Below are 23,755 nucleotides of genomic sequence, written 5' to 3' on the forward strand. Positions count from 1 at the left end.
AGAAAACAATATAGCTTACTCACTGGGTATGGATGGAATTGATGGAGTCAATTACAGTCAATTACATGCAACTGTCGCATCGACCGCTGTGGCCAAGACACCTTCAAAACAGGAGGGTTTGAAATGATCCAAACAGATGTGACAGTGCTGGATATTTGGCAAGTTTTTCCTTGGATGATCCATTCTTTAAGAAGGACTTCACTTTAACAGGGAAACAATGAAAACTTAACTCTTTTGGTGTCTAAGAGTTCTATTAGAATAGCCCACAATAATGCACTGAACCATTTTCAAGTTTCTTGCATTCAAGCAAGACTGTGCGTAATGATGTCACGCTTAGCACCCAAGCCTTACCCAAGCCTGCTGTGGTACAGCCAAAATGGCGGACTTCCATTGAGTGATCAATATGGATCTTTCTGGTCTCATAAAGACCTCAAAATGTAAGGAACCCCTCAAATACTCGAATATTTCCTTTTACTAAGTTAGGCACTACAAATTTGGCACATTTGATTCTGTCAGTGGTCCATAAATAGTTCCTGAGATGTGAGCAATCTAGCATGAAGACAACTTGAACATCACCTTGTACAGTTTCTTCGGTTTTCTTTTGATTTTAAATAAAAGTGATGAAAAAAGTTGTAGTATATATAATTATATAGAGCTTACTTCATGTTCGTGAAGTAAGTCTGGTGCAATCACAAGTGAAAAGTGGCTGGCTGTTTTGTAATTATGGTTATAGTGTTCAGTCGGCAGTCGCAATAAGTCTGACTCGTTGCAGTATCCAGTTCAAATAGCCGGTTCTTGGCGACAAATGATAACCCAATAAACATTTTGATTTCTTGGAAGAAGCTGACTTATTATAATCCTGGCCAGGAACCTTGTCTTTTAACTTGTCGGGAATGCTTGACTTTCTTGTGTTTCCACTGCAAAAAAGTATTGTTTCAATCCAATTTTTTTCAATTACTGGTATGTTAAATGCAGGTGCTGGAAGTGGTGGTGTAACCAGCCAGACAGCCAAGAGAATACTTGAAGCATTAGAAAACATGTCTTCACCTTTGATTGTAAGTGCTGCATTCTGTTGGTAAATCTTTTTTTGATGAACTAAGGAAGCTTGAGTTCTAAAAAGTTTGCAATTTTGATCATCTAAAAGTAAACTTGAGGCTGAGGATGACATTGTGATGTTTTCATGGTAAATTAAGGTGTCATGTGAAAGCCAGCTATTAAACCAGACAAATTTTCGGTTGTTTATTCGTACAGGATGCAAGGAAAATCCCCACACCACCCATTTCGCCATCAGCTTCTCCTTTATCGTTCTCTGTAAGTTTAATAATGAGGATGATGCAGGCATTGGTTTGTTGAAGTCTGTTGTTTTGTTTTTTGTGGCTTTAAATCGTTTTTTTATTATATCATTAGACTCTAATTATACCTTTTCCCTTATGTAGCCTGCTCAACGGAAACGCCCTCCTGTTCCATCACGAGCTGTAGGCACTCCGCGTACCTTAAAGGTGACAAATCAATTTTTCTTTAACTGGACTTTAATTAATGATTAAAAAATTTATACATGTGCAGAGTTCATGAAAATGATCAAATGCATTTTTTCATTGCTAAGATAAATTCTCAGAAGTTATGATTACACTGTACTGCTTATAAATAATTATCATTGCAAAAAAGATTTACCTCCTACTAACGGAGTGTGAGGGCCATACTTGGGTCATGGCAGTACAGACCAAGTGCTGCAAGGTCCTTAAGTGAGCCTGCACAAAATGAAGCATCAGGTGAGGATTTGGTTGCTAACTAGCGGCCGCGCATGCTCGACACAGTAAGTTTCCCGTACTTGTCAGCCCAGCGAACACAAAAGAAAGGAGACCTCTGCTAGCAGGGAAGAAATAGCTGGATGGTACATCCATGTTTGCACCTGCAAAACTGGAATGTTTGAAGAGAGTAGGGGATCACAGCATCTGTAAATGTGACACTAAGACATTGGTACATGTAGAATAATTACCTACCCAGAATGTTAAAGAGAAAACAGAGCCGATCTAGTGCACTGGCAAAGAAATTCAAACACAATTACTTCCAAGTAAACCTTACTGAACTGTTTCTTTGTGTAAAAGAAATCTACCTTTGTCACACATCCCTGGTGGCAATATTAGTGTTCGATTCAGTTGAGTATGCTACCTTGGTTGATTGACCCCCAGAATTGTCTTTCTCTTTTATTTCAAATACGCTCGTCTCTTTGTAGGCTCGATTTCCTGGTCCTCCAGTGCAAGACCTTTCTGCGCCTCAACAAGCCTCTATCTCTCGATTAAAGCCAAAAGACACTTCTTCCCCAGAGACAGCTGCCATGTCATCAAGTTCAATGTGAGTTTAATTATCAGCTCAGTGTAATCCACCAAATTAATCTTTTATGGGGCTAAATATAATTTGGGCAAAGTTAAAACCAACCGGTGCGGTGGTTTTGCCTGAGATGTTGGTGGGACTTCAGGGAGTTTTGCTGGGGCATTGCCGTGTGCTTTTGGCTCAATTTGCTTTTTCGCTTGCTTGCTTTTTTCCCTTCCCTCCCTTTAAAATTTCGTATACATTCCACTGATTGGTTTTTCTCAGTGATGTTTGGAGGTGGACTGTGGCTTGGTTGCAATGGTGACCTTGTTGCTGAGGAGAGTGCTACCTCCTCTCTTGCTATCTTTACAGCACCCACCCTCCAATAAAATGTCTCAGTGTTTTAAATGATGGCTGTCATACAGTATTGTGCAAAGCGATATTTACAATGCTGGGGGTGGCCAAGTGTTGTCTAGTTATAGTGTTCTGAGCTTGAGAAAAATAATTTCTGAAAAACCTTGGGTCTCTTTTTCCTTTTCCTAGATTTTCTACAGCTACGACAACCGTCCCAACTTATTCAAAGGTACCATATTGCTAATGAGCTGTTATTTGTGCTGCATTGATAAAGGTAAAATAATCTGATTAACAAGACTACCCTGGAGTGAGGTGGTTTTTAAACCTGGCAAGATGAAATTAAAATTAATGTTGTTGGAACCCACTGGGAACTTGAGAAAATCCAAGCCCCAGATGGGATTCGAACCCACAACCCTCCTCAGCTACAGAGTCAAACAATGACTGACAGCATAGCTCATAACTTGCATATCAATAATTCAATTTATTTTAGCGGGGGCAGTGTTGGTAACCTGTTCTGTCAGTTGTCCCTTACCTGACCCTTCATTCCACATGTATTATTAACTGAAATGTTAAAACAGTATTATCAAGATAGTAAAAGTGTGTTTGGATATGTTAAGAAAGAACATCGCGCAGCAGGCATTTTGTGTTGTTGTGCATTTGGTTGCTTTGTGTGTGACTTTATTTAACTATTTGTTTCCTTGGTTTTCCTTTCAGCCCTTACTATCATCCTTTACCCCAACCCCTTTGCCAATTTCTCTGTCACCATCATCCTCTGATATTAAGGTTGGAGGAAAAGTGAAAAGTGCCAGGAACAGAGCTCATTATTCTCAAAGAGAAAGGTCTGAGGATGGTGGGGAAAATGAGGTACGTTTGACAAATTGTATCCGTTGAAAGTTATAGTTGTCCTCTTTCCTTTTAACTTACAGATTCTTGAGCCATGGTTAGTTAACCCATTGACATTTGGGGTTGCCACGTGTGACGGGTATTGATTTATCTGGCGTGACGTATGTTAATTACAGTGATACATGAGCACTAAAAATAAAACATATGCGCAGTAAACGTACATAAGAGATTGAGTTTTAGAATTAAGTTCAGCGGAAGAAGAGACAGTGAACTTCCACATGATGCAAAAATAGTTCCAAAAAGTAGTTGAAAAACGTGTCCTGAGGATCAACTGAAAATGTATACGTAGACTTTTCGAAGCAGCGCGTGTTAAGCTGTCAAGAAAGTTGTTTATCATTAACTAAGAAAGCGCTTGAAAAAAATAGTATATATTACAACTCAAAATATGCCTTGTGCAGTTTACAGTTGAGTCCAATCACTCAATGGATAAAAATTGTTTTCAGTTTATGCCAATCGCCTTGCTTTCTTGCAGGTATAAGTGCAAAAATTATACACCAAACGCCGCTGCTGAAACAGAATTTCACTACGAGTTTTCTACCTTTCGCAATACACAAAACCGCAAAAGTAATTAAGTTAATTGATAACTACCTTGTTTCATGAGAGAACAAACAAAGTCAAATTGTTTAGAAAAGTGCTCTAAGCACTTCGAAGACTCTCACTGATGATAACTTACGACATCACAAGAAAAACAACAGAGAAGATCGCTGGAGGTATTCACACATTTGCAGAATATTAACGCACTATTCATTTGACATAATTTGTTGAAGATACTGATCTTCCAAGGTATGTCGAAGGCAAAAATTGCTTCAAATTAAATTAGGCCAAAAAAGAAAGTTGTTATTCACAGTAAAAAAATTCATCGGTTGACCAATATAAAGCTTAATTCTGGAGCTTATCAATGCCCGTAATTATGTTAATACCTTTGAAGGGCTTTAATTCAGTGCGGCTTACTTCATGAAAACAGGCAAGACGCTCAGGGGTATTCAAGAGCTTTAGATGGGCATACCGACATTTCGTTTGGCATCAATTCCCATAGATCATCTCCTATGAAAACTAAGAAATATCTAATTTGTTACGATTATCTAAAACAAAATAAATGCTGGTGGCTGCCATGAAATCTGGAACTTGAATATTATCGAGCTGGTCTTTTCCAGGGAGCTTCTTCACATTGGTGTCATCATTTGCGCCTTGGTTGCCATTGTCTTCTTCACCACTTTTAAAGTCATCTGAATCAAAATTGCTATCACTAGTATCCCCTCTTCTTACAGGAAAACCATAAAAGCTCCCTTTATCCTCCGGATCCTTAAAAAGAGTAGCGATATCTCCATCATTTGATGCGTTACCTCACGCATCAGCCGTTGTTTTCGCATAATCTGAACGCGCGATCGAAAGGACAAAAAGCCAAACCTCGTTGAGTCTCTTATCAGCTGTCAAAATCTTCTCACAAGATGACAAAGGATCGGTCAATTATCCTACTAAATCTCCATAACAACAAAACGTATAGATTTTCTAAGGGGGAGTGGTTAGAGGCCTTAGATCAAGCCGCCATGTTTACGGCGGGTTATGACCAGTTTTGGGTAATTCAGGGGTCGTTGCGCACGGCCGGTTTGGATGCCAATGGGTTAATTAACTGCTTTGCTTACATGCAAGGTAGTTCCGTAGGGTATCACAAGGCTTCACTGCGACCAGCCAGCACCAGGATGGACTCTTGCCACCGTGGCATTGTGATACACATGACTTCTTAAACTAGGAAATTTTGCTTATCTTGTAGGTTGTCAATCCAATACCTGAGGTAAAAGCTGCTGTCCCGCTACCTTTACCAAATGGAAAGTCACTACCATCATTTTCATTTGCATCTCCTTCTGAATCCACAATGACAAATTCACCCTCAAATGAAATGGTAAGGTGTTCTTGCAGCATGCATAAGAATTAATCTTAATTATGTTGGCTACAAACAATTTTCCATGGTTGCATTTTTGTGTTTGTATCCTTTGTTGTTTTGCTAGATCCAAACCACTCTTGATTTTGTGAAAGATCAAAGGAATCAAAGAGTGACAAGACTAGTTCTTTGTGGCAGTTGAAATACTTAAAAAGACATGGCTGGCTGTCATTCGCCAAAGGACGTTGAACCCTTTACCCTTTTCACTCTCACTTGTTTATGAGCTTTGTGCGATCTTTACAAAGTGAGCTATGCATTGTTTGCAAGTTCATGAGTCATAGGCTGGCCTCTTCTTCCAGGGAAAAGATGTTGCAGCCACAAATTAAATGGGGAATTGCTAAGTTTTGGAACAAATGAAAAGAACGCTGAATCACAAAATCCTATTAACAATATTCTTTTTCCTTTCTTTGTAGTCCCCAATGGTCACCTCTACAGCAAAGGTGGACTTGACAAAAAATAATTTTAAATTTTCAAAGCCTGCAGAAAAAGTGAATGTATGCTCACAAGAATCAAGTAGTGGAATAAATCAGCTTGGCTCAAACAAGGTATGGAATATTTAATAAAGAATGAAGTCAACCCTTTCCTTGTCAACTCTTTCCTTCAGTGAAGACCAAAGTAGGGTATCTCACCTTAAAATTTGCTGTACAGCATTCTCAAGTTCTCATACCCTGTGTTGCATGGAGTCACGATAAGACTTGTGTCTACTGTCTGAAGGAACAAGTGTAGTTGGATACCGTACAGTAGAAGCTAGTTCCAGACATGTACTTGATGACATAAATTTTATGAAAGTGTAGCATGTAGCTTATTTCTTGCAATCATGGGCATAAGCAGAGCTTTAAAAAGAACCGTCTGGCTGTCTGAGACAAGTAGATTTCATAGGGGGAGCACCCACTCAGACCATGAGAGAATTCAAAAGATGTGTTGTGACAAAAAGTTTACAGTATTTTCCTGCTTTTAGCCCCTTGAGCAAGGCTGTTGAAGCTTGCTTGCCTAATAGACCAGTTTCGTATTCTCGCAGCTGGACTGGATCTACAGGGCTCGAGATTAAAAAAAAAGTAAAGTCGCATTTTTGCGACCAGTTAAGAAAAATTATTCGCAAATTCTCAAAGTTCAGTCGCAAAAAATAGGTTAATTATTAATAAGTACTTTGACTAATAAATTAATAACTTTTTGATCTTATTATCTTTCAGCAGCTTTTATTCATTTCTTATGATGTCTGAAAAAAGTTCTGAAATACTTTGATGGCACAATCAAGATCGTAAATTACAACGTTCGATCGATTTCATAAACGTACAGTCGTCAAATAATCCCATTAAACGCTATTTTGTACTTAAGATAAAATTCAATCAGTAAACGAAACAATCGTTAATCGTCTATATATGACTGATGTGAATTCCCTGTAATGTTTCCCCTCGCCAAATGCACCAAGGACTTAATTATAAACATGCTCTGCTCACAGAAAAAGCGTGAAGCTTCGAGAATTGGATGTGTATACATTAACATTTTCAATACATTTACCTTTCAGTTCCAGTTGTACTTAAAACGGCGAAGTCTATGTTTGATCGTGAGTTATAACTTTAAAGAAGTCTTAATAAAGACAAAACAGTAGGATATCGGAATCCTGTTGAAGTCTTAGGCACGAACACTCGTGCCACTGAAAAGTCGCCATGTTCGTTTTCAGGCTGACCGCTGGAGGCTTGGGTCAAGTATGGCACGCAATTTTTGATATGCAACCGCAGTGATTTTCTAGCATATAGAAAGGTATGAGATGGAGATATCAAGTTCAGCAGCAGTTCTAGAAAAACCGAGATTGGTGAAAAGGCTCCTGATCATAAAGATTCTGCAACAACCTTTTTAATCCAACCACTATAAATTGTATGCTCCAAAAACAGAGGACTCAGGAGCTCCCACAATCAGTAACTTGAAAAAATTAAAGTTCAGTATTCTACTTATTAATAATGTTCCTTGTACAAATGGTTCTTAAGGTAATTATAATTTCAGCTGGGATTCTACTTTGAAAGACAAGTAGTGACGAGTAGTTAGTCAATCATCGTTTAAGAAATGAGCCCTTCTTGGTCGTTCTCCTTTGGACTTTTCCCTTGAAAACCACCGGTTGACTGCAGGGGTTGGCTCGAACTCAGAAACAGGAGGGCCCTCAGAAGACAGGCGAATCAGGTCCTCCAATACTGATACGCTGAGAGTTGCCCTAGTGCTGCCCTTGATTCGGTTCTGTGCCGACACAGCTCGCTCACACTGTGCGGCAGATATTGGAAGCACAAGAACCATTTCCACCAGGTGTAAGACATCTTTGTAGTCAGTTTTGTAAGGCTGCTTAGTAAGGAATGTCTCCCATAGGCTGCCGTAATCCATCTTGCGAAACTGGCCATTGATTTGAATCTTCATAGAGACCCATTCATCTTGAATAGCGGTGATGTCACAACCTGCTCTCTCTAAAATCGGCCAAAACCACTTCATCAAACGCCCAATCTCTTCTCTTCCATAATCTATTAGGTCGCTAGGACGTACTGGCCAGCCGTCAACATTAAAAACAAGCATGTCGCTGACTACTTCTTTAGGACCATAATAAGGAGCATCGCTTGCTTGGTTCCCGGCACTGAGCAAGATGTCAAATCTCTCGCGAAGACCTTGCGTTGTGAGATTCACGGCCGTTTCCATCTCAGACTGGAAACTTTCTGATGTACTTCTTCCACGCTTGGTTTGTCCTTGAAGAGAACCACTTAGAGCAATCCCTTGGAATGTTTGAGTGCTTTCGATCATCTTCTTGAACTTGGTAAGGTAACCATCTGGCTCAGGACGATTTTTGAGGCACTCCACGCGTGTCATTGTTTCCTTAAGATGCGACACTGCTGTTGGGAGGATGATGTCGTTTCGCTGCATTTGAAGACTTAAACGACTTAGAATGGAAAATAGATCTGCTAAGAAATGACAGAATGCAACAAAATGGATGTTTTTCATCTCTACAGAGACGTGTTGCGCTCGTCCCTTGATGTCAGCATTTTTTGAGTTGACACTTAAGTCTTCCATATGCATTAACACGGCGGCATACTGACCAGTAGCAGAAGCAGAGGTGCGGCCAACAAACACTTTAAGGGCACGGCTGACGTGAGGAAGCCAACGAGTGCCTTTCACTTGTGTGGGTTTGAGGATGTTCGTTTCCAATTCTTCAGCGATGGACTTCAATTCTCTTACACTCTTCGGACTGTAATGGTAGGTCTTCCAAATCAGGTGAAGGATATTGTAGACAGTGTCTACAGACTTGCAGCTTTTCTGCAGCTCGATCAGGGCTAGTTCTAGTCGGTGAGGAAGGCAGTGGAAATCCACGAGGTAGGGAACTTCTTTTCTTAACAGTGCTGCAAGCCCGCTCTTCTTGCCCAGGTTCACAGAAGCACCATCGGCACCAAAAGCCAGTATTTTTTTACTCCAGTTCTCCACCCCTGCCTCTTCAAATGTAGCGCTAACGGTCTTCTTGAGTCCTAAAACAAATTTTTGAAAACAGTTTAAACCCCACTCTGTGCTTCTAATTATAGAAAAAAACATATCAAGTATAAAAATTTCAAAAGGTTCGTACTTATGACAAGAAGCTACTTTGTTTTAGAATCTCTAAGTCTTACTGTTAAATACTGTAAGTAATCCTAACAAAGTCATGGTCAGTCATAGCATAAATTAACGGGGATTCCCCTCCCCCCTTTTTTTCTGTACGAACCTCGCATGATTTTGTTTGAACAAAATATATCGGATGCTGCAGTGATTTAATGGAAGGTTGTGATATTTTTGCTTACCTTCTGCGTGCGCATGCTCCACAGCTTTATGACCAATCAATCTATTAGTGGGGCGACCATCTTGAACAAATCGGCAGAACACAGTTTCGTTCTCAATCCCTCCAGCATCTGTTGCACCATCTGCCATCACACTTATGTAGTTGTTTTTGGCAATTTCAGCAGCAAGATCTTCTTTAGCAAGTTTACCGATGACAGTAATCATTTGAGCACAAGCCCTATCGTTTGCGTAGGTGGATGTTAACTGTATGCCATTTTTCTTCTGCAGATCAATAAGCCCGTGAAACTTGCTAAACGGCAGTTCCTCCTTGGCAATGAAGTATGCGGTCGTCATTTTCACGGCAACTTCCTTGCGCTCCCGTTCTTCCAAATCTTTCTTTCCTTTCGAGAAACTTTGAGCAAGGACACTTTCTCGAACTGGCTTCTGCCTTGCCAGGACTGCATTTTGGGCGCGCATGTGAGCATTACTTGAGGCATGTTTTTGCATAGTCTCTTTTTTGGTCGACTTGCATCCGGTAATGAATTGATTGTTACCTGCTACCTCTGGAGCACTACAGCAGACACCACAGCGAAATGTGTCATCCTCGTCTGAAATCGTCAACCAGGGGAACTCATCTTTCCATTTCAATATAATCTTCTGCTTTGAAGAACTTGTTGACTTTTTAGCCTCAGGCTCTGTTGTGTTTTCAAGACCAGTTGCTGCTGCTGTCCGTTTAGGAAACTTTCCTGAGGTAGATGTAGCAGTGGCACTACTAGCCTTCGGTTTCAGAAACGAGAACAGAGTCCCCTGCTGCTTTGCGTTCTGGGTGACACCAGCGTTGGAAGGAGAGCTTTGTAGATTCTCATCAGTTGATGTCCCAAAGACTATTGGAACAAAGTGGTTAGGCTGGTACCATGCTCCTGGTCGTGAATCTAAGTTCCCATCCCTCGACCACAGGATATTTATTGGTTCATTCGTAACCTTCAAAGAGATCTCCGATGGGCATCGCCTTGGCTGGAGTTCTCGATGCATCAAAGGGCGGTACCGAAAACCAACATTGGGATATATAGAGCGTATCGGAGTTGACATAACCGAGGAAAGACCCATAAAATGCACGAGGGAAGACCACTCTCCCTTTTCACAAGCGACAAAAGCCTCTTCTTTGACAGCTTCCATTTTGTTCTGTGATGCTGTGTATCTCTGTTCACCTCTCGGTGTTAGTGCAATTGAGAACAAAACATCCTCGGCAAGTTCAGGGCTACATCTTGAAGTTTCACTAAACACCTCGTGGTCAGCGTAAAATTTGGTGTTAAAATACAATTCTCCGGCCACCAGAAGGCGCAACAAGATGGTATGGTCTTCATGGCCGAAAAGAACGACAGATGCAGTATTAAAAAGACAGTCTCCATTTGGCGTGGTTCTGAGGGCGAAAATATTTTCTCCTTGCTTGGCCGTGACATCTGTAGGAATCAATGCTGTGCCAAGAACATCACGAGGAAGGTTTTCTAGTGTTTTTCTCGCAGCTCTGGTTGCATCGCAAAATGCTGCTTGTTTTCTAGCAAATATACTATTCGCTTCATCGATTTCATTATTTAAAAGATGGTTCTTGAAACTGCTCAACTCCTTAGCATTGGCTAACATAATGTCGTAGCTCACAGTAAATTTTTAAAAATAGCGAGCACGATCGATTAACCAAGCGTCGTAAGCCGCGAAAAAGAGCAGCAAAGCCACGAGGGAAATTCCCATCGGTTCAGAAACGTCAAAACGTCAATCAAAATTTGCGGTATCTCCCAAGGGGCATCCCCAATCGACAACGCAGATTACAACGTAGATCATCGATCGTGTGCACTACCCAAATAAATCAGGTAAATAAATAAATCGCCAGCTGCTCTACCCAAATAAATCACCCAGCTACTCAAGCTAGACAACACAGAAATACAGGCACACGGGGTGAAATTTCGAAACAGCGGAAACCATTATAGATCATCACAGCGATCAAACGTGGCGTGCATGCACAGTTTCCGCTGAACTGCCGAACACCTTAAATTTCCTGAAACCCTTTATACTGTTATCTATCTAGATTCCCGGCTCGCTATTTTGTTGCACAGTAAAATTATTATAATGTTTACCTGATAAAACCCCTTTGCATATTTTCGCGTCAACTTCCCATCAAATTCCCGGGAAGTTCCGGAAATGAGGTTCAGTTTTTGTGTTGTATAAATCAGTCCAAATACATGAAGTACCTACCTCTTTATAACAGAACCGCTGTAATGGCGTCGTTGAGCGAATCGTGAAACGTTTGTACGTTGTGTTCCGTTGTGTTTGCCTTGGATTACATAATTAGCTTGAGCAGGATTTTGCCTTTACGTTTTTCAAATCTTCACAAAAGTAGGACAGAAAATTTTAAAACTTTTATTTCTTTATTAATTTAGGTGAGAGAATGGTCGCAAATTCGCGACTGCTGAAGAAGTTTTAGTCGCAAGGGGAGAAAACTTAGTCGCAAATGCGACCGATACGGTCGCAATGTCGAGCCCTGATCTAGCATGAAATGGAGGCTCATGCAGGCAAATTTATTTGCATTTGAAAAGATTTGCCCACATTAGCCTCCATTTAATGCTAGATCCAGTCCAGCCGTGAGAAAAATGGTCAATTGAAAAGTTGGAGTTTGAACATTTTCTTGGCTTGAATAAGTGATGAATTGTTATCACTTAAACAAAAATTGCCACTGCAAGTTTGATACAGATTGCATTTTTTTTTTTTTTGCAGATAACATTTTCATTTAGTCAACCAGTTAGCAAAAGGTGAGAAGGAATGTTGTTTTTTGTACTTTAATGTTCAAGGTTTTAGAGGAATAAAATGGAATTATAGTGGAGTGTGTGCGCAGAACACCATCGGTAAGAAAATATGGTGATCCATCTGTGCAAGAAAATTTGGTTTTGGGACTGTACGACCGTGCAGCCCACCATGTATGTCAAATGTGAAACTCTGTAATGCAACTAGCGTTTTTTGGGGGAACTTCTTTGATAATGGACATCCATGTTATGGTTAATTGACACCTGTCGAAACAAGATAGCCGCTGACCATATCACATGACCATATCATGGGCTCAAGTTTAAAGCACATCAAGGTCAGCTGTTTTTTTTTTTTTTAAGTTGACCACTGATCAAGTACTGGTTTTTGATTGAATCACAGGCTCAAGGCAGGTTAACTTATTGTAAGAATGAATAACATGGGAGCTCCACTTTTGAGCTTGGCTAAATCCACACATTAATAAATTAGGTTTGGCTGACAGTGTCCTGCCATGCTGCTACAACTGAAATTGTCCAAATGGTGAATTCTTACAATGTTGTTATGAAGATGACAAATGTTAACTCAGGGTGATGAAAGGAAAAAATGATTTTTTTCAATGCTGACTTCAGCATACTTTCATGGTTTTTTCATCTTGTTCGCATAATTCAATACGGGCAGACAATCCTTTGACTGGAATTGTGAACACTTTTAAATTAAAGGTAGAAAATGGGTGGTCTATTGTCGTATGCTCAAAAGCTAATTTTTTTTTTCATGTTGGCATTTGTTGTTGCACTCAACGGCAAGGAAATAATTATACTAAGATGCATGCTGCATGTACAGTGTACAGTCCTCTTTTAACCAAATAGTATTCTTGTTTGGTGAAGATGCCATCTAAAGTAGCTGTTGTCATTGCGTAAACTCTCTATATGAAATTAAAGGGGCTATGTCACGTAAAGTGATGCAATTTCATGACACACCCAAAATGCCCAAAAAGTAGAATGAAACATTGAAATAAGCACTTAAAACTGTTAAACAACATAACAGAAATACAGCAAAAGGAAAGAGAAGCATGGATGGAGACAAATGGACAAAATTGAAATGGATTGCATTTCGCTATTCTTTAAGAGTCGGGCTGAGGTTTATGGCAAATTGGCTCGATAAAGGTTGTTTTTGTTCAAAAATATCTTGTTTGTGATGTAACGATAATTTTATCAGTAAAGAATTCCATGTTACCATTTTTGACTTCTAAACTCATGATTGACTAAAGATTTCCCTGAAACCCTCTAAAATAATGTGACATAGCCCCTTTAATTGCTGTAATAACAAATCAACATTTTGGTGTTTGCATTCCATATACAGTACAACAGTACCAAATATTTTCCACAATTTCTGGCTGCCTTACCTAGCCATTGCCAACCGCAGGTTGTGCAAATTACGCACCCATATATGTATATATATATATATATATATATTAATTTGTCAGTGACATTTTACAGTGTTTTTGTAGAATTAATAATTATTATTGTTGGGGTTGTTGTTGGTAACAAAATTCTTTGAAATATAAATTTCAGCAGTGCAAGCAGTGACAGTAAAAATTTCGTTCACAAGCAAGGCAATAATTTTGCCGGGGAGGTATGTTTAACAGCTCATGATTTCAATTTTTGATAAATTCATTGACAAACATTGATTCAAAAAAGAACTCTGCTCAAGTGGTTGTGTTCTCCACTTTGTGCCACAGATAAAACAAACAGAAAAACAAGTGGAACTCAACAACAATCTTCTAAAAAAATTTGCCCCATTACCTGGTGCTTGGACTTGTGATACTTGCTTGGTGTCCAACAAATCTACTGACACAAAGTGTGTAGCTTGTCAGGCCTCCAAACCTTCAACAGGAAATCCAGCTCCAAAGGGACTTGATCCCACAAGCAATGACTTGAAACAAAAGTTTGCACCTCCAGCTGATTCATGGACTGCATGTGAAACTGCTAAACCTGGTTCAAAACCACCTATGCAATCATCCAAGCCTTTGGTTAATTTTGACAATAATTTAAAGAAGAAATTTGCTCCATCTAAAGATGAATGGAGTTGTGACACTTGCCTTGTTCAAAATAAATCAACAGACAGCTCATGTGTGGCCTGTGAGTCACCCAAACCAGGTGCAGAAAATGCTGCAAAAACCAGCACAGTAACATTTGGCCTTAGAGACAATAGTGTAGCTGCAAAATTTGCACCACCATCAGGATCTTGGACTTGTGACAAAAAAGAGGAGTCAACTTGTGCTGCTTGTGAAACACCAAAATCAGGAAGCAAACCAGCAGGTACAATTTCCTCTGGAGGGTTTTCATTTGCTGGTGGACAGTCCCTTTCTTCATCACCTTTTACGTTTGGAGTAAAGAATATATCAGATGCCAATGTTGCATCTCCTTCGTCAGTTAAATTTGACATAGGGTCGCAAAACACAGAGATTTCAAAAAAGGTGGCTATTACATTTGGCTCCAATGCTGAAGATCAGAGCAAGAAATTAGATGGCAACCAAGATAGCTCAAAGAAGCTTCCTGCCTCTTTCATGTTTGGTGCAGCAGCTACACAGACTGATGTCAAGGGTGAAGGAGAAAAGCCTATTGTTTCTATGCAATTTACTTTTGGCAATTCAACCACTGTTAACAAAACTGGAAAGGGTGATGGCACAAAAGCACCCACATTTAGCTTTGGAGATAAAAGCTCAGGGGGCAAGGATGAAGCTAGCACAGCTGGAGTTACATTCGGGACTTTGCAAGCGTCTACCTCTTCAGGTATATCATTTCCAACTTATTTTCAAGAATGGGTGATGTACAGTAACTGTCAAAAAACTGTTATTTGGTTCCTTTTAGAACTCTGTGTTTATGCTGCTGGCATTCACCTTTAAGATTATGATGATAATGATGATGATGATGATGATAATAATAATAATTATTATTACTATTATTATTATTATTATTATAATTATTATAATTATTATAATAATAGTTATTATTATCATTATCATTATTATAATATTATTGAAAAGTTAAAAGGACGTTCTCTGGTTAAAAGTTTTAAAAAACACTGAGCTTTCGAGTGCCAGAGATTGCAGACTGGCAATGCCCCCTGTTTACTCATCAATTTTTAAATATAATAATAATAATAATAATAATAATAATATTATTATTATTATTATTATTATTATTATTATTATTATACTAAGAGTTGTTTAAATTTATAGCACTTCAACATTTTGTGTCAGAGATCGAATAGGCACGACTCACAGAAAAAAATGAAGAATAACATAATTTACAAATAATTCAGCTGCACATTTGTAAATGAAAAACACTTTTTATACTTCCTTAAAATGTCATCATTAGCCAAGTGGAATAAGATTAGAATTGTCAAGAAATTAGTTTTTCTCGTCATATTATTATTATTATTATTATTATTATTATTATTATTATTATTATTATTATTATCACTTCATTTAAGTTTCAATGTTATTTAGCTGAGCATGAGTGCTGTACTAATTGGAGAGACTGCAAATCAAATTAAATGTTGGTTTTTCAGTAGAGGGGAAAACCGGAGTACCCAGGGAAAAATCTCTCAGAGCAGAGTAGCGAACCAACAAACTCAACCCACATATGGCGTTGAATCCTGGAATCGATCCTGGGCCACATTGGTGGAAGGCAAGTGCTCTCACCACTGCGTCAACCCTGCTGCCTGCTAAGAATGATGTTACACAAAGCAGCATTGAAACATGAAGTGTTATTTTTTATTGATATTATTAGAACTGCTAGAAAAACCATTGTGCGACCGTATTGTATCGGATATACAATGTCGAGCCAAAGGCGAGACATTTTATATCCGATACAATACGGGCGCGAATATTGTATTGTGCTTATGAAATGTCAGCATTTAAGTGTTAATGTACACTAGGTATTTTTGGTGATTCAAGACATTTTAACCGTGAAAATTGAAAGAAACATTTATGTAAATGAACAGAAAGCTGTATCAGAAATACAGATATTGATTAATAAAACATTTCTTCTGTTTTCCCATCAGGAATTGTTAATGTATTTTATAATCCAAATTGCAAAATGATCGTGGTTATCTGGTACTGGGGTGAGGATGTGACCCAAATACTAAGTTTCCATTTACTATGTTTATGAATGATGTCTTTGTAGAGGGGGTTTTCATCTGTGAGGGATCTACTCTTATCAAGGACCACAATTTTACTGTTCTTTTATCTTTTTTTTTTTCTAGTTGTAGATAAAGCCAATTCAATAGTAGCTGCAGCAGCAGGTGGACTTCTCAAGGTGCCTGAGATAAAGAAACCAGCCATAACCAGCACAACTGAACAGGGAGCTATCCAGATGGGAGCAGGAATGACTATTGCTGATGCAGCAAAGTCTGGTTTCCTAGCAGTACCAACAGCTGGAGAAAAGAAAGGTATTAATTGGGAACGTGGTGTCTGATCTTCAATTTATGTTGCATAATGTTGCTTGCAAAGCTTTAAAATTGGATATTGGCATGGTAGAGTTGTGAAAGCATCTTACTGGCCCTTTCTCTGAGCAAGGTTTTAGTCAAAATGATTCATAAGTTGCTGCAGGATACCCAGTTCATGGATTCAACGAAAATTTGCTCAACCTCTTATTGTGCAGGTCCTGATTTTGGGAATTTAGGTGGTAGTTTAGTAGCAGCTCACATTTTCACTTTTCATGTGCAAGTTGCAAGTAGTAAGTTGATTTTCCTTCTACCATTGGGATATTCCACCTCAACAGGTTTTATTTTGATTTTGTCTTGGTCCACTAAGATGCAACAAATTTGCCCTTCAAAACCTAAGCAAGAGGCACTGGTGAATGTGCAAATACAATGGCTGAGAACAATCTCATGCTCTTGTTCCTTTCTATCAACTTTGTTACATTGTGTGGACATGCTGTTTCTCCATCTTGCCCTTGATGAGTACAACGTTCTGGCATAAGAGTAAAATCTGTAACGGGCCATTTTAGGTTGGTAAATGGTTAAAAGGGACCCTTGAGTGGACGAAGATATTGTGAACCCTTGAGAAGCCATGTGAAATTGTCAGATTCATGTATATCTTCTGTTAGATTGCAACAAATGTTTATTTGCATTTTGCAGAGAATGATAATCTTCCCCCAAATGTGAATTTATTCGCTTCAACTTCTGCCTCTACCGCCAAGAAAGAAACAGGTTTGTATTTCAGTTGAGAATGATTGTGGAACCAAGTGTATTAATTGCCTTGCTGAAGTGGAAGCCCCATGCCTTCGGTATCCAAGGGTATTAACCTAGTCCATAAACCACTGTGGATAGCACATTGCCTGCTTGGCTACAAAGTCCTCACAGTGATGAGCCCTCATTCTTCGCACCTGCTTTGCTGATTGATTTGGGGCTTCATGTCGGTAATGTAGAAGTGGCTGGGCTAGGGAATGGCTACAGCAACCAATCAAAACTATGGAAAAGACAGCACGATGTGAGAGAATCTGAATCTCCTCACGGGGGGGAGGGGGGGTTTGAATCAGCAACAACTCGCATGAACAGAGAAGTTCCTTAACACGTGGTGTTTAAATTCGTTTACGGATAATTTGAATGGTTCAATTGTTGAAGTTTGAATGTTGTTTAATACTTGACGTTGCCAGCAGAAATTTGAATTTAATTTATTCATGTTCAGAGATTAAATAGCAAAAACGAAATGCAGTTACAGTTAATCGTTGCTTTCTTGTTTTCATATCTCCAAGTAAAGCATTGTGTTTTTAATGTCGGTTTTTATGGGGGGTGGAAGTTGAGGGAATTTTATTTGGGTGGGGGGGGGGGGGGTGCAATCACATTATTTAGAACTTTCAGTACCACCCAGGATATGACGTTTGCCTTATTTTCTTTCTGTTCAGGGGTTTCCTTTGCAGCGCCCTCGACAGCCCCATTGCCGTTTCAATTTGGAGCTGCAACAACAGCATCACCAGCTACTGCTGGAGCATTTGGTCAAGGCCCGAGTGAAGGTGCTTCATCGAACCCAGCGTTCCAGTTTGGTGCCGTAACAAGCTCTGCAAGTGGTTCATTATCGCAACCTACAAGCAGAGTTACTCCAGCTCCATCGCCATTTAGCCTTGCAACAAATGCAGCCTCTACTGCGAAAACAACAGCAACCACACCCTTCAATTTCGTGGCAAATGCTGGAGCGCCAGTGACAACCCCAGCACCAACTTTTGCTTTTGGTTCAAATACGGCTACTGCAGTTGCAGTGTCGACTGGTACTGTTGGAACTTTTCAATTTTCAGCTAGCGGCACAGTTGCCAAGCCAACAGTCCAAGTTGACTCTCTTGCAGTGTTTAACTTTGGTCCTTCCAATACTACTCCAGCAACTTCCGCTGCCACTCAGACTGGGAAACTGACGTTTGGAGTGCCAGCCGAGCCTGCGACTTCCTCCTCAAACACTGTGAAGCCATTTGGATTCAATGTTGGATCTGCAGCGCAAGGGTTTTCATTTGCAGCATCAAAACCTAATGAAGCAACAACCGAACAGCCAGCAACATTTTCATTTGGCTTATCGGCAGCTAAACCTGATACAGGTTTTCCTACATTTGGTGTGTCGCAATCAACATCATCAAATCAGCAAACCTCGGCCACAGTAAGCGTGCAAGAGTCTTTTTTTTTATTGTGGTGAAAAACTTAGTCTGGAATTTAGACTTAATTTTTAAGAAATAGTTTTCATCAATAATTTCATTTCGTGGTGTGAAAAGGTGTTCATGATATCGATTTTTTTGATTGACAGTCATTCATGTTTGGGCCATCCTCCAGTTCTGCACCAGGTGGTTCTGAGGAAACAATGGAAGCTGATGGTGGCAACAGTTCAACCAATCTTTTTGGATCATCAGGTAAGAGTGGATGGATGATGGATACCGAACCAAACGTCGGAAGTTCCTTTACTCTCTAGGGAGTACTCTTCCAGGAAGCCGACGGAGCGCTCATTTTACCCCCCTCTTTCCATCAGTGCTCCGTTTTAAGGGTATTTAGAGCTACTTAGGCTACACTGGAAGGAAAGAAGTCGAAACAAGAATGTCAGATCCGGGGATCAAACTCAGGACCTTACGCACCAAGGCCGCGCACTAACTGACTGTGCAACCCTTGCTCCAGTACACCTTATTTAACGTCAGAAGTTTCTTTTCCCTCTAGTGGGTCTTCTCCCAGGAAGCCGACAGTACCCTCATCTTCTCCCCTCTTTCCATCAGTGCTCTGTTTTAAGGGTAGTTAAAGCTACGTGTCACTGCACAGAATGGAAAGAAGTCGAAGCAAGGATGTGAGGTCACTAGGGATCGAACTCGGGACCTCTCTCACAGAAGGCCGCGCACTACTGACCAACTGTGAAATCCTTACTGCTTAAAAGGCTGGCTAGGTGGCTGGCAGCCAGATTGTGTTATGGTCTGTCTGGCTGGCTGGCTAGATGCCCAACCGACCGGTCTACTGTGTGATTAACTTTATTGACTGACTTATCGATCTGTTGATTGGTCGAGATTCTGCTGTTGCCCTTAACTGAAGCCTTTTTTTACTTTCAGCAAATGCAGCGCCACCTGCTTTTGGATCAGTGGCACCAGCCGCTGGATTTAACTTTGGAGCCCCAAATGCACCAGGCACGGGTGGCTTCAATTTTGGTGGTGCGCAGACGAATACTGGACCAAACACATTTGCTTTCGCACCAAGCGCTGGAGGAGCCCCTGGTTTTGGTGCACCTAATGCTCCGGCAGCGAGTGGTGAGTCTTTGTATTCTTTTTTCTGTGTTGATATATTTAAGGGTGCGTTCGATCGACTCTATTCCGGAATAAGAATACGTGGAGTGATGATTTTTGAAATGGTATGCATGGCGTTTTGAAGCAACAAGGATAACAAAGATATGTTTTAAAATAGCATGTTAGCAGGTGTTTGACAATTTTAATGTGACTCTCCGTAAAAACGAAGGATTTCTAACTTCTATCCCACGTATTCCTACCGTCAATGGAACGCACCCTAAGAGACAAAAAACGCAAAAAAACGCTGTGGTAAAAAGAATACTAAATGAAAGATGATGGCGTTAGGTTCTAAAGAAACTTTGTGGCAGCGTCGGTAAGGAGGGAAACACGACAATTTGGTTTCATCAAACGAATTGATAATGGTAAATCAAAGAGGTTATGTCACGCAAAATGATGTAATTTCATGACACCCAAAATGCCCAAAAAGTAGTGGAAACATTTGTAATAACCACTTAAAACCTTTAAACGACATAAAAGAAATACAGCAAAAGGAAAGAGAAGCGTGGATGGACACAAATGAACACGATTGAGACGGATTGCACTTGGGTAATTTTGAACTTGAAAATAGTCGATCGGAATCAGAATCAGAATCATCTTGTTTGTGGTGGAACAGTAATTTTATTAGTAAAGGAATTCCACATTACCATTTTAGAATTTAAAGCTCGTGATTAACTGAAGGTTTTACCTAAACACCCTAAAGTAACGTGACATAGTTCGTCCAACTACCAGAAGAAAGATTTGCGAGTTGACGTTCGAGCGTCAGCGTCATCTCTTTGTTAGAGTGAATAGCACCAGCTATTCCAAATTCGGGTTAACGCTCGTAACGTCAGTTCATAAATCTTTGTAACGGCGGTTAATTTGCCTTTATCAACTGGTTTGATAAAGACAATTTTCTGGTGTTAGAGCAGTTTTCAAATGACTCTCGAAAGTAATTACACGATTGCATTTGCTACGCTCAGTGACCATTGGTCTAAAAATCTGGCGCCAGTTTATTAACCAATGAAGAGGAAACTAAAACCAATCGCGACTCGCACGGGCGATTTTTGCCGCGCTTTGAGCAAGTTACACGGAGTTGCTACGAATTTGGATTGATTCATTGGGCTGTTTGCACCTGCTGTGGTTACTTTGGTATTTGTTTTACGACATTCAATTGAAAACGGCCGCTCCGAGCGGCTAAGGGAACCGCTTTAATGTAACATCATACCGCGTATGCTCGATAAGTTTTCTTCAACTGAAACACGGATTGTAAAAGCATCTTATATCATTAATCGAATTAAAAATTCTGTCCTTTTCTCTGAAGGAAAGAAACACCGACGTTGTTGGCGGGCTCTTGTCACTTACTTGATGTTATTCTGGAAAGTGCCGGTTCAACTTCCTGTTTCTTGCCAGTCGGGATTCAGTCTTAAAATTTGTTTTCTTTTTTCAACAATTCGTTTCGTTGACCCTGAAAAGCCTTTGAGGGGAGCGGTCAACTGAGTACACATATGATTTCACATCCCAGCTCCCTTTTTTTTTTTTTTTTTTGGTAAACTGTTTAAAAAACAACTTAATTCTTCCGTTTAAATATCTTTGCTTTAGCTTCTACACCCGGTGGATTTAACTTTACACCAGTTGATAACAGTGCGGCTGCTCCGGCAATGTTCAACTTCGCCGGCGGTGCTGCCCAATCGCAGCGAAATGTCATGTTTACCACTGGAGTGGGCAGTGATCTTAGTAACCCAGGAATGGCCCAGAGGAGGTTCAAGAAAGCTGTTAGACGCACTGCTAAACGTTAGCGACAATGCCCTAACCACAAAGTTACAATGTGAATGGACTGTTGTACACAAAACGAGTACGAACGAAACGTTACGAGACTTTCTCGTCTCTTACCCGATCATACCCGACGGGTTAGTGAACGTACGACGCTACTCCGATCTGTCCCGATGACATTAACCTTCGGACAAAACAATCGAACACTATAAACGGCGACGCGTATTTGATGGACGTTTGAAAAACGGAACGCGCGTACAAACGGTGATGCGCCGCTTGGACGCCTCATTCACAGAGGAGAAATAAATAAAAAGATAGCGCTTATCGCCTCATCACTGCGACCAATTTAACGTCAAGGACAAAGATAACATACCAAAGACATGCACCGAATTTCTTACGATTATTATTTCGACAATGTTTTGTGTGGATTGTGAACTAGTGTGCCAAATTTTCTGTGAGAGCGTAGGTGTGCTTTGTATATGTTGTTGCGTGCCTGGTTTTTAATGCTAGGTTAAATTGATTCATCCACAAGGAATAGCTCCTCAAAACGAGACCGCGTGAAGTAGAAGTTACCAGCAAAATTTTTTAACTGCAGACTTCATATGGTACAGTATCTGGACTGAACTACGTGGCGAACGCGCGCGCGTTTCGTTCGATTATTAAATTTTCGTCCTGAGTGTTTTAATTTTTAGCCCGTTTTGCGTGGCTTATTCTTGCACAGAAGAGCTTGTATAAGGACAATAATAGTGAATGGTTTCCACAGGGAATAGAAATATCTGTAGTGGTAAAAATTGTACTCCGGGGAAATCGCAAAGTGTAATTATTTCATCCTTTATTTAATTTCGTGCGTAGTCATTTATTTTTTGCTCGTCGTCTCTGGTCTTTGGGGTGGTTTTCCACTTTGCTATAAAAACACAATTGATTTTATTCGATATCTTTTGAATTTGTAAACATTTAAATATTATGCAATAAAATGTATATTTCATCTTTCTACTGTGCAATTTAATTCAACTGGACACTTCCCAACTTCAACTTTCACTTTGGGCTTTACTTGATGGTTGTGAATGGAATGGATACTCCCTACGTTTTGTGTATATATAGTGCCAAACGATCTTACTTAAGTTTTGCTGTGGGGTCTCCTTCGCAGCCGTTTTTTGGTTATCACGCCACGCTCCTCTAGTCATCGTTTCTATCAGCGACAGGTTTTTTCTTTTTTAATGTGTACCAGATCTCTGTAACCAAAAGCGAAAGAAAATATAAGAAACGGCGGCAAACGCGTAACTCTTTTAGTAAGACGGTTTTGTGTCAACTTGCATCCCAAACATTAAAGGCCGACCTTTACCCTACAGGCACCGCGTGCCGTGGAACAATTTTCATAAATGAAAATCCCGCCAAAGCTGAAATTCATCCAATCAGATCACTACGATAAGCAATGCAAATTTCCATAGCAAAAACAAAATCTTGTTAAGCTGGCAAGGTTTGCTTTAATAAGTTGTATACGCATTAATGCATATTAAGTATTCGGGAAAGGAAACAGCCATTACAAATTTATATTGTTATGTGTTACTGGCCTGGTGAATGACGCAAATGAAGAGAATTACTTATCGATGGGTGACTCGAGCACAATTGGAAAAGAACCCTAGTGCTCTTTTGCAGGAGACGAAATTGCGAACTTCCGATTACAAGTTCGGATGCTCTACGTCGAGTCTCGTTGGAGCATCCGAACCAGCAAGAGGTCGTAGGTGAAGCACTCGGATTTCTTCCGAGTATCCCCGAGTCCCCATCGATAAATTTAATTAATATTTTCAAGTTGATAATTGTTTGAATCAAACAATGACACACCTTTTGTTCATGGACTTTATTTTTCCTAGTGAGTACAATCAGTAAAAGGGAATTAAAAGTTAAAAACGACAACGGTTACGGCAACCTCTCATTGGTTAAGAGGAAAAATAAATCGTGCCGCACGTGCGGCACGCACTTAAAGTGCACCTAATCCCAAAATATTTTTCTCGCTAAAATAAATCTTTGCACCTGTTCGAAACGCATTGCGGCCATTTTTTCCTTTTTCTCACAAATCTTGGCATTTTATAGGCTTCGAAAGTTGCGAAAATCCAAGCATCTTTTGTTC

At 40.0% G+C, this 23,755-nt stretch overlaps 2 protein-coding genes across 3 annotated transcripts in view; one reads left to right on the plus strand and one right to left on the minus strand.

Annotated features, from left to right (window-relative positions):
* Positions 1 to 22,617, plus strand: part of LOC137974826 (nuclear pore complex protein Nup153-like) — a 29,781-nt gene extending 7,164 nt beyond the window's left edge. Inside the window, exons 6-22 of one of the 2 annotated variants that reach the window (XM_068821818.1) lie at positions 976 to 1,055; positions 1,252 to 1,311; positions 1,437 to 1,499; positions 2,234 to 2,352; positions 2,854 to 2,893; positions 3,379 to 3,528; positions 5,339 to 5,467; positions 5,920 to 6,051; positions 12,050 to 12,084; positions 13,645 to 13,705; positions 13,812 to 14,865; positions 16,343 to 16,528; positions 17,219 to 17,290; positions 17,986 to 18,722; positions 18,867 to 18,969; positions 19,648 to 19,842; positions 21,457 to 22,617. In XM_068821818.1, coding sequence (XP_068677919.1) covers positions 976 to 1,055; positions 1,252 to 1,311; positions 1,437 to 1,499; positions 2,234 to 2,352; positions 2,854 to 2,893; positions 3,379 to 3,528; positions 5,339 to 5,467; positions 5,920 to 6,051; positions 12,050 to 12,084; positions 13,645 to 13,705; positions 13,812 to 14,865; positions 16,343 to 16,528; positions 17,219 to 17,290; positions 17,986 to 18,722; positions 18,867 to 18,969; positions 19,648 to 19,842; positions 21,457 to 21,653 — 3,413 coding nt within the window. In that variant the 3' untranslated portion in view covers positions 21,654 to 22,617. The remainder of the gene's footprint in view (positions 1 to 975; positions 1,056 to 1,251; positions 1,312 to 1,436; positions 1,500 to 2,233; positions 2,353 to 2,853; positions 2,894 to 3,378; positions 3,529 to 5,338; positions 5,468 to 5,919; positions 6,052 to 12,049; positions 12,085 to 13,644; positions 13,706 to 13,811; positions 14,866 to 16,342; positions 16,529 to 17,218; positions 17,291 to 17,985; positions 18,723 to 18,866; positions 18,970 to 19,647; positions 19,843 to 21,456) is intronic. The other variant, XM_068821819.1, reaches the window with a different exon arrangement.
* On the minus strand, positions 7,411 to 9,190 carry LOC137974827 (zinc finger protein 862-like). Its single transcript, XM_068821820.1, has one exon. It carries the CDS (start codon positions 9,062 to 9,064, stop codon positions 7,550 to 7,552), a length of 1,515 nt encoding a protein of 504 aa, XP_068677921.1. The 5' UTR covers positions 9,065 to 9,190; the 3' UTR covers positions 7,411 to 7,549.
* Positions 22,618 to 23,755: the final 1,138 nt, after the last annotated feature.

This window comes from Montipora foliosa, chromosome 11 (assembly GCF_036669935.1).
Source record: "Montipora foliosa isolate CH-2021 chromosome 11, ASM3666993v2, whole genome shotgun sequence".
Lineage (NCBI taxonomy): Eukaryota > Metazoa > Cnidaria > Anthozoa > Scleractinia > Acroporidae > Montipora > Montipora foliosa.